Consider the following 10,912-nt stretch of genomic DNA (forward strand, 5'->3'; position numbering starts at 1 on the left):
TCCTCCAGATCACCGTGTTCAGGCTGGGAGACGACCAGAAGGATTGTCAGGACATCGACCTGGCCATCCTCACTGCTCTGCTGAAAGGTAATCATTCCTAGCCTTCATTGCATACTTCGAGGGGGACTAGCTTTTATTTAGGGGGATGGGCTGGTTCGCAATTTTTTAAGTTGGTTTGGTCTTAGGCTGGGAAAGGGAGTTTGCCTAGGAAGAGAGTCTCGAAACGGGGCAAACTCCTTTCCACGGCAAACTCCCTTTCCCTCCCTAGCCAATGTTGAAAATCGTGAACCAGCGATAGCATAAAAATTAGGCCAACATGTAAGTTTCCAGATCCATAGTATTTTTGAAGTTCACTTCCTACATTGCTGGTACTGTGCTTTGGTAGCATGATAAAGGAATGCTAATTTTAGCTTGCATGTGACATTTTTTACCTGTTTTATTATCCTTTTGTTGTATTTTTTTTTTTTTTTGCATCTTAGCTTGTAGTGCTTTTTTTGTGCTTTTTTTTCATACTTTTTTTTTGCACTTTGTTTCTTTATTTTTTTTTTGCTAGGTCCCAATGTAATAAAGCAAGTTCCAGCAGTTGTAGGTGACGTATCAGCTTCAGACTTGACTTAGCCTACGGGGAAACTTTAGCTGTAACTAAGAGGCTGTATCTAACATCAGCTAATGTGTTTTTAGTGCGCGAGTCATTGATTTGTAATGCAGTGAGCTGAGCACGTAAGGGCATGCAACAGTTAACCTGTCAAATTAACAAGGGATTGGAAGTCGCACTAGGAGCTGACCTCAAAGCTAATCACCAATTTTCTATGCATGGATTGGGTCTTTTGCAACAAGATTATGTACATCCGTGAATAGTTTCATTGGGTTGTTAGATCTCTTGATAACAAACTTCTTAATACATACCAAAGAGTTGATACTTTAGGCAACATTTCAGTGACAAGTTTCAAAGTTCTTTGAGGTAGAACCAATTAGTTTTTCCCAGAGGAAGGTGATAGGCCTAAAGTGTACATAATGAACAGGTTTTCATAAATGGATGTTCAGCACCAGGGACAGGTTTGTATGTGGATGTGGATGGTGCTCAGCACCAAGGACAGGTTTGTGTGTGTGGATGGTGTTCAGCACCAGGTGTGTGTGTGTGGATGGTGTTCAGCACCAGGTGTGTGTGTGTGGATGGTGTTCAGCACCAGGGACAGGTTTGTGTGTGTAGATGGTGTTCAGCACTAGGGACAGGTTTGTGTGTGTGGATGGTGTTCAGCACCAGAGACAGGTTTGTGTGTGTGGATGGTGTTCAGCACCAGGGACAGGTTTGTGTGTGTGGATGGTGTTCAGCACCAGGGACAGGTTTGTGTGTGTGGATGGTGTTCAGCACCAGAGACAGGTTTGTGTGTATGGATGGTGTTCAGCACCATGGACAGGTTTGTGTGTGTGGATGGTGTTCAGCACCAGGGACAGGTTTGTGTGTGTGTGTGGATCGTGTTCAGCACCAGGGACAGGTTTGTGTGTGTGGATGGTGTTCAGCACCAGTGTGTGTGTGTGTGTGTGTGTGGTGTTCAGCACTAGGACTTATTCTAGTTCTTATTTGTCATCACATTTTTCCCTCCTCTTGGTATAAAACTGACATTATTGTTACAAGTATACAGATGTTTGTTAGAGAGGTATTTCTAGTCCTAGACTTTTGTTTTTTCTGCACAAGCCTTCATGTGCCTTCAGGTGTAACATGCAGTTCAGTTGGTACAAAGCTGTGTAAGACAGAACTGTAAGGTTTGATCCACTCACACCAGGATGGACCTAACTCTTTTCATAAGTGGCTGAAATTTGCTCGAGGTGCGTCTCTCTTCAACACGGGACCTCCGACTTCACATCCCATGTGAGAGAACATCCCTAACCCAAACTAGATACTTGAATACTTGTTGATAGATACTCAGAAGATATTTACTGAATGTTTGTTTTGATTGTTGTTCCTATCAGGCCAGCGGCTGTCCGCTCCAGAGCAGCTGAACTTGGCCCTGACCTGGGACAGAGTGGACATTGCGCGCAGCCAGATCTTTGTCTATGGACAGAAATGGCCGGTACGTTTTCTTACATACCTCTAGTGTTTTGACATCAAAAGATTTCTTTCTTAGTGCAAGGGCTCAATTTGTTTCTGTCATCCCTGTTCTTATTCATTTAGTTGGTTAATTCTGTCCATTCCACCCCTCTCTGTGATGACTTGTGTTAAAAGCCTAAGACGGGGAAAAGGACACATGACAAAGCCAGCATACCCCTCATAACTCCTGTGCCAAAGCCCTTACAATGCGTGAGTCTTACTTAGGGTTGCTTTTCTGTTGTTGTTGAATTCTTCCTTTTCATATGGCTGTGGTCATCTTTGTCATAGATCTACCTCTAAACCTTCACGCTGTACTTTTATGTGTACTTGTGTGATGTTTGTTCTTTCTATGGTGTTATTACTTCATTTAGTTCCCTTTGCAAAGCCTGGAATCCTAACGTAATCTGTAGCTTCAAATAGAGATATGAGGAGGAAGATAGTTGGTAGCTATACAGTAGTTTTGTAAACCAGGCTACACAGCGCTTCTTCCTTGTCATCTATACTAAAAAATCTTAGTAGTTTTGTATCAGCACACTGTCTCAGTTCCTTTACATAACATTAATGATGTACTTTGCCATGTTAATGATCTTAGCATTGTTCAAGGACCTGTTATACATGACTTTTTTTGTACACATGTCCACTAGGATCTGCATAACTACTCATGCAGCAGCCAGAAATTCGACAGATTGCTCATCAAAGTTCATAGATAAAGACTAAATTTCTACAAAGTTGTGTTTTCTTGTCTTTTAGATTACACTTCAAAATTGTGCATCATATTCCAGTTACAAAATCAAGAGTCACATAAATCCAAACTCAGCAGTTGCCACATGTATCTAGTAGAAAGGGTGCTTTACAGAGAAAACAATTTTTTGAACACTGCAAGATTTATTCTTTGTTGGTAACGCTCATTCTCCTTTATCCGCTGGGTAACCTATATCCATTGGGTAACCTATATCCGTTGGGTAACCTATATCCGTTGTTTGCAATTTGAAACCACCTTCCGTCCACTTGATACCCAGATACCTGTCCCTAATATAAATACCCAGTTTTTAAAACCACGGATAAAGGTTACCCTGCGGATAAAGGTGAACTAGCGTTACCTTTTGTGAATAACACTGTCTCCTCCCACACCTTGCTGTTTTCTGTTTCTCTGTACCACCCTCTGTCACCATGGCAACCGGCAGCCTCACAAGAAGGTACCTGTAGACACTAACTTCCTTTACAACCAGTTTTGTTGTTCTTTACTACTAACAACCTGTGCAGTTGGTTCTCTATTGTTGCACCTGTTTTTACCTGTGCATGCTTCACTTAATTTTCAAACAGTTCCAGAATTTCCTTGCGATGTGTTTGGAAATATTTTCATCTTATGATGAAGTATGGGTCATTATACAAAACATGTACACATACACATTATATATTTAATAGATTGTCAGATCTGTAAATGCCTTTTTTTTCCTATATTAAAAGAGCATTTCTGTCATTGTAAGTTTTGTATCAAATTTTGAGTTTCAATTTTGACCACACCAGTCCTTCTGCCTCAAAATGGCAAATGTCACTTTTGCAGGATAACAAAGTCTACCAGCATAGTCACCTACTGATGTTTCAGTGACCGTCTGTCACCTTCCTCAGGGCAATACTGACCGGTTCTACTTCACACTGCAGCTAGTTGTTTATATTACCCCTCATCATGGGTTAGGACTTAGTCCTAAACTCATCATGTTTGGGACTGCATTTTTTGCACTGCAGCAGCGACATCTAGCTGCAGAGTGAAGTACTGCAGCTGTGACAGCTAGCTGCATTGTGAAGTAGAACTAGTTCATATTGCACTGAGGAAGGTGACAGACGGTCACCAAAACATCAACAGCGGGCATCTAACTCTGCTAGCTGCTTTTACTGTTTGTGCTTCAGTCTTCAATACTTCGCACTCGTCTGTCATTCCCACCCAGACTGATAGATGTCTCTCTTGCGCTGCTTGTTTAGGTGGGTTCCCTTGAGCAGGCCATGATGGACGCTCTGGTGAACGACAGGGTCGACTTCGTACAACTCCTACTGGAGAACGGGGTCAGCATGCAGAAATTCCTCACCATCGCCAGGCTGGAGGAGCTCTACAACACCGTAAGTCGTTTGTTTGTTTGTTTGTTTGTTTACTGGAGAACGGGGTCAGCATGCAGAAATTCCTCACCATCGCCAGGCTGGAGGAGCTCTACAACACCGTAAGTCGTTTGTTTGTTTGTTTACTGGAGAACGGGGTCAGCATGCAGAAGTTTCTCACCATCGCCAGGCTGGAGGAGCTCTACAACACCGTGAGTCGTTTGTTTGTTTGTTTGTTTGTTTGTTTGTTTGTTTACTGGAGAACGGGGTCAGCATGCAGAAGTTTCTCACCATCACCAGGCTGGAGGAGCTCTACAACACCGTGAGTCGTTTGTTTGTTTGTTTGTTTGTTTGTTTGTTTGTTTACTGGAGAACGGGGTCAGCATGCAGAAGTTTCTCACCATCGCCAGGCTGGAGGAACTCTACAACACCGTAAGCCTGTTTGTTTGTTTGTTTGTTTACTGGAGAACGGGGTCAGCATGCAGAAGTTCCTCACCATCACCAGGCTGGAGGAGCTCTACAACACCGTGAGTTTGTTTGTTTGTTTGTTTGTTTACTGGAGAACGGGGTCAGCATGCAGAAGTTCCTCACCATCGCCAGGCTGGAGGAGCTCTACAACACCGTAAGTCGTTTGTTTGTTTGTTTGTTTGTTTGTTTGTTTGTTTACTGGAGAACGGGGTCAGCATGCAGAAGTTCCTCACCATCACCAGGCTGGAGGAGCTCTACAACACCATAAGTCGTTTGTTTGTTTGTTTGTTTGTTTGTTTACTGGAGAACGGGGTCAGCATGCAGAAGTTCCTCACCATCGCCAGGCTGGAGGAGCTCTACAACACCGTAAGTCGTTTGTTTGTTTGTTTCTTTGTTTGTTTGTTTGTTTACTGGAGAACGGGGTCAGCATGCAGAAGTTTCTCACCATCACCAGGCTGGAGGAGCTCTACAACACCGTGAGTCGTTTGTTTGTTTGTTTGTTTGTTTGTTTGTTTGTTTACTGGAGAACGGGGTCAGCATGCAGAAGTTTCTCACCATCACCAGGCTGGAGGAACTCTACAACACCGTGAGCAACATAGCTCGCACTTATTCGGCATTGGCAGAAATCAAGCAGAACTGGCAACTCAATAAACAAATAAGGTACTGTGACTGAAAACTGTACGCAAAGCCTGCCAGGCTCATAAAAAATGTACATGTATTACTAGGTACAAGTTAGAATAAAAAGGTGCAGGAATAGCCTAGCTACATGTAGATGTTAGGATATAGTTCAGAACAGAAAGTCAACATGTCTGCTTTAACACTTTTCTCTATTTTCCAGAAACAAGGTCCAAGCAATACACTACACTACCTTGTCAGGGATGTGAAAAAGGTAAGTTCGTAGCAGCTTTGAAATTTCATCTCAGTTGGTAGAAATCAGTTGAAGTGTAATTTCCAAAGAAAAAATTTGAAAAACGATGTCAATTGATTGCTCATTCCCCAAAAGTGACCGGAGTTAGATAGTCAGAAATTTTGGTAAATCAAAATTTTGTGTTTAATTTATTACAGTTCAACTTTGCATCATCAGTTCATTTTTTAGCAGCAATCGTCTTATTGTACCTTTGATTTTATTTTATTTGGATCCACTTATAGTCAGCCATTCTTCCAGTGGTTCGTCAATACAATACCACATTGACAGAGACAGGGAAGCTACAGAACAATCATACTGAAGATACATAACCATACTGTAAAAGTACCAAGGCAATTTTAGTGACGAATTCAAAAGCTGCAAAAAAAAACTGTAATTCTCAAACTAATTCATAACAAGTGTAACCCCTTTCTTACACCCAGAACATGACGAGTAACTCCAGGTACAACCTAATTGACATCGGCCTGGTGATAGAAAAGTTGATGGGTGGAGCCTACCGCTGTGCCTACACTCGCAAGAAGTTCCGCCTGCACTATGCACAGACTACACAGAAGAAGGTAAGAAGTGTAAGAAGTTCTTAGATTAATGATGCACAAACCACTCAGAAGAAGGTGGGTGTCCTTTTCATTCCTAGCATTATACACATGAAGTTCCAGATACACTTAATGCATGAGCCCTTTCAAATTCCCAATTTCAGTCGTTTACATGTCAGCCATTGTTTGTTCACTCAGTGTTGTCCAATCACACTCGCTATCCAGTTTATTGTCTGTCATTCTTACTGTCTGTCGTTTTACGTCTGTTATTAATAGTGTTCCTTTCTTGAGTACATTATCACGTATAGTTCTGTTCTTTTCTTTCTGTAGTTTAGTCAGTAATACTTTCCCTTTTCTCTGCTTTCTCCTCCTCCCTTTCTCTGTGTTTGTTCTTCCTTGCAGAGCTTCCAACCCCTTTCCCACTTCTCTCAGTTTTCTCGTAAGGTGGGTTCAAACCAAAACAAGCCTGTGATAGAAAAAATATTTGCAGTAAAAAAAAAAAAAAAGAACTGTTGTGGAACACAGAAAGAAATTTGGCCATCCCACCCATGGCTTTAGATGAGTTGCACCACGTACAGCTAACAACAAAATTGTTCATACATTTTTGTACCTCGCCGTAATTAGTCATTGACTTTATAGAATGTCAATATTGGTTTTCTTCTTCTTTAAACTACTGGTACTGGATAGAAACTTTGATGAACACAAAGCATATAAAAGAAGCCATGTCCTAAATTATCTATATTCATGTCATTTCTTGTTTAAGTTCATTGTCATAGTTTTGCAAGTGGCATTTAACCACAAAGTATTGTACTTGATTTCTGTATCTATATAGCCGGTAAAACCGGCCTTCAGCGTAACACACCAGCTTTGCAGGCACGCAGCGCGGCAGCAGCTGGTTATATTACACTGAACGATCCGTCACACTTAACCTTTGCACATCTATCTGCAAATGTTCTATAAAACTATCCATCAAAGATGCTCCTACTGTGCTTGGTAATAATAAATTCCACTCTATGATAGTTCTGGGAAAACACTTATTTTTGAACACCTTGGTTGATTTACAACTGGCAAATGAATTTTAAACTGATAGTCCAAATTCGGCTGTACTATCTTACCCAACAAACTTACAAGAGGTAATGATCTTTGGGGTATGAATATTTTTCTTATTATTACTTGTTTCAGTACTTGAGTCGGGCGATTTCCTCGGAGCTGACCAGTGTACAGATCAAACACGATTGTTCAAATTCCTTAACTCTTAAGTAAAATTGCAAATGTGCAAGGATTATGAATAATTTTTGGAGCATGAATAATTTCCGTGTTGCTCATTTCAGTACTTGAGTCGAGCGATTTCCTCGGAGCTGACGAGTGTGAAGATCGAGCACGACGTCGTCCCGCCCAAGCCCACCTTCCAGTACCCGTTCCACGAGCTGTTCGGCTGGGCTGTGCTCATGAAGAGGCAGAAAATGGCACTCTTCTTCTGGAAGCAGGGAGAGGAAGCTTTAGCAAAGGTGGGTAGTATATACAATAATATAGGATGTATGTATAAATCATGCACAAGCACAAACCCATACCGAATCCACGAGCTGTTCGGCTGGGCCGTGCTCATGAAGAGACAGAAGATGGCACTCTTCTTTTGGAAGCAGGGAGAGGAAGCTTTAGCAAAGGTGGGTAGTATATACAATAATATAGGATGTATGTATTAGTCCTGCACAAACCAATACGGAATCCACGAGCTGTTCGGCTGGGCTGTGTTCATGAAGAGGCAGAAGATGGCACTCTTCTTCTGGAAGCAGGGAGAGGAAGCTTTAGCAAACTGTCTTCCTGAAGCCCAGGGTCACACATTCAGGACCTTCTCATGGCTGGCCTGAATACTCACCAATCAAGATCAGCTTTGGGTTGGGAGAATCCTGGAATCTGGGGCTAGTTCACCCACAATCATGATCGCATCCCATCAGAAGATGACTTTCTAGACTTTGATTTTCGCAATAACTTATAAAGACTTAGAAGGCAGCCTTGCCAACCAACTCCCAACCACAGATGACCTTATCACTCATCACTAACTCCCATCCATGGTCTAGAGAATGTCAGAAAGATGTCCCAACATACCACTTGCCAAGGGCTTTTGCTGTGCTGCTGTGTACAAACAGAGACTGTATTATTGATGTAATGGTGTGCTGTGTTTGCTATATTCATTACTTAAAGTACAATATAACTTGAATAGTGTGTCCAGATAACCATTTGTTTTCCCCTATTACTTCCAGTCCCTGTGTGCCAGTAAGCCATGGTCTATGCTGCAGTATAAACATGTTTGTTTATTTGTTTGTGTAGGCACTATGTGCCAGTAAACTCTACAAAGCCATGGCCTACGAGGCAGCGGAGGATGATCTTGACCCTGACATCTCAGAGGAACTGCGCCAGAACTCCAAGTATGTACCGACTAGGCAATGTCATGTTCAAACACAACACTTCATCCCAGCAATTACCACTAACAGAACTATTATCTAACTGAACTGTATCATAAAACATATCATTTTGAGAATTTAGAGCAAGCTATGTCAGATAGGGCCCTATGGAGTGAAATATGTACTTGCCTGGTTCCGACCTCTGGTTGATGATGTATGTATGTATCATAAAACAGTACCAAGATGATATCTAATTGTCTCGACATCTTCCACACAACAAGACAGTATGAGAAGAAGAAGCTGGGATTCTGTATAAGGATGGGAGACCATGGCAACAGGTCAACCATGTAACCCAGATGATTTAGTGGCATACAAATACATGTTTTTTTGTGCCCAGACCTATTGACAGTTAGACTAATTGCTGAAATTCTAGGTCCAGATTCAGATCTTAAAGTCTGATAGCTAGTTCAGCCTGCTAAAGATCTGGGAAGTATAAGTACAGACACAGATGTTGTGATGATGGTAGTATCACATAATGGACCTGACAGTGGTTTAATACAGTGTATGTAAATCCCCCCACAGATGAGCTTTCATGCTAAATCCCCCCTCCACCAGAAAATTCCAGAACCTGGCCTTACAGCTGCTGAATTGCTCTAGAAAAGGAGATTTGGGAAGTATGTACATGAGTTTTGATGTTTTCATGATGGTGGTATCACAATGAACCTGACAGTTTTAAATCCCCCCTCCCCTCCTCCAGAAAATTCCAGAACCTGGCCCTACAACTGCTGGATTGCTCCTGGACCAGTAAAGGAGATTTAGGCAGTGTAAAGATGCAGATAAATACTCAGATGTTGTAATTATAGCCTGACACTGTGAAATCCCCCCACCCCCAGAAAATTCCAAAACCTGGCCTTACAACTGCTGGATTGCTCTAGAAAAGGAGATTTGGGAAGTATTTATGACTGTTGATGTTTTCATGATGGTAGTATCAGAATGGGCCTGACAGTAGTCAATATGTAAATCCCCCTCCACCAGAAAATTCCAGAACCTGGCCCTACATTACAGTTACTGCTGGATTGCTCCAGGAAAGTTCATTTGGAATTAGCATAAGACTGATATCGTGATGATGGTGACAATGGACAGTGTTAACATAATGTAAATTTCTCTCCACCAGAAAATTCCAGAACCTGGCCCTACAACTGCTGGATCACTGCTACCGCCAAGACGACACCAAAGCTATGCAGTTGCTGACCTACGAGCTGAAGTACTGGAGCAAGCAGACCTGCCTCAGCCTGGCGGTGGCAGCGAACCATCGGGAGTTCATCGCCCACACCTGCTGCCAGGTCCTGCTCAGTGACATGTGGATGGGAGGCCTGCAGATGAGGAAGAGCAGCGGCCTTAAGGTTCGTCCTGAAGTTTGTTTGTTTGTTTGTTTGTTTGTTCGGATGAACCATCGGGAGTTCATCGCCCACACCTGCTGCCAGGTCCTGCTCAGTGACATGTGGACGGCAGGCCTGCAGATGAGGAAGAGCAGCGGCCTTAACGTATGTCCTGAAGTTTGTTTGTTTGTTTGTTTGTTCGTATGAACCATCGGGAGTTCATCGCCCACACCTGCATGCCGGGCCTGCTCAGTGACATATGGATGGAAGGTCTGCAGATGAGGAAGACCAGCGGCCTTAACGTACGTCCCGAAGTTTGTTTGTTTGTTTGTTTGTCTGTACGCTCCATCGGGAGTTCATCACCCACACCTGCTGCCAGGGCCTGCTCAGCTACATGTGGATGGGAGGCCTGCAGATGAGGAAGAGCAGCGGCCTTAAGGTACGTCCTGAAGTTTGTTTGTTTGTTTGTTTGTTTGTTTGAACCATCGGGAGTTCATCGCCCACACCTGCTGCCAGGTGCTGCTCAGTGACATGTGGATGGGAGGCCTGCAGATGAGGAAGAGCAGCGGCCTTAAGGTTTGTCCTGAAGTTTGTTTGTTTGTTTGTTTGTTCGTATGAACCATCGGGAGTTCATCGCCCACACCTGCTGCCAGGTCCTGCTCAGTGACATGTGGATGGGAGGCCTGCAGATGAGGAAGAGCAGCGGCCTTAAGGTTTGTCCTGAAGTTTGTTTGTTTGTTTGTTTGTTTGAACCATCGGGAGTTCATCGCCCACACCTGCTGCCAGGTCCTGCTCAGCGACATGTGGATGGGAGGCCTGCAGATGAGGAAGAGCAGCGGCCTTAAGGTATGTCCTGAAGTTTGTTTGTTTGTTTGTTTGTTTGTTTGTTTGAACCATCGGGAGTTCATCGCCCACACCTGCTGCCAGGTCCTGCTCAGCGACATGTGGATGGGAGGCCTGCAGATGAGGAAGAGCAGCGGCCTTAAGGTTCGTCCTGAAGTTTGTTTGTTTGTTTGTTTGTTTGA

The 10,912-nt window shown here is 43.1% G+C and overlaps 1 protein-coding gene across 1 annotated transcript in view; it reads left to right on the forward strand.

Annotated features, from left to right (window-relative positions):
- The window catches only part of LOC118409225 (transient receptor potential cation channel subfamily M member 1-like), a gene marked incomplete in the record, with an annotated part of 118,080 nt that overhangs the window by 84,071 nt on the left and 23,097 nt on the right, over positions 1-10,912 (forward strand). The window contains 14 exon segments of the mRNA XM_035810093.1: positions 9-87; positions 1,972-2,072; positions 3,274-3,285; positions 4,070-4,204; positions 4,243-4,392; positions 4,443-4,502; positions 4,553-4,628; positions 4,713-5,014; positions 5,487-5,537; positions 5,996-6,130; positions 6,509-6,550; positions 7,438-7,614; positions 8,435-8,532; positions 9,683-9,911. Of these exon segments, the coding sequence (XP_035665986.1) occupies positions 9-87; positions 1,972-2,072; positions 3,274-3,285; positions 4,070-4,204; positions 4,243-4,392; positions 4,443-4,502; positions 4,553-4,628; positions 4,713-5,014; positions 5,487-5,537; positions 5,996-6,130; positions 6,509-6,550; positions 7,438-7,614; positions 8,435-8,532; positions 9,683-9,911 (1,647 nt within the window).

This window comes from Branchiostoma floridae, chromosome 2 (genome assembly GCF_000003815.2).
Source record: "Branchiostoma floridae strain S238N-H82 chromosome 2, Bfl_VNyyK, whole genome shotgun sequence".
In the NCBI taxonomy this organism is placed as follows: Eukaryota; Metazoa; Chordata; class Leptocardii; order Amphioxiformes; family Branchiostomatidae; genus Branchiostoma; species Branchiostoma floridae.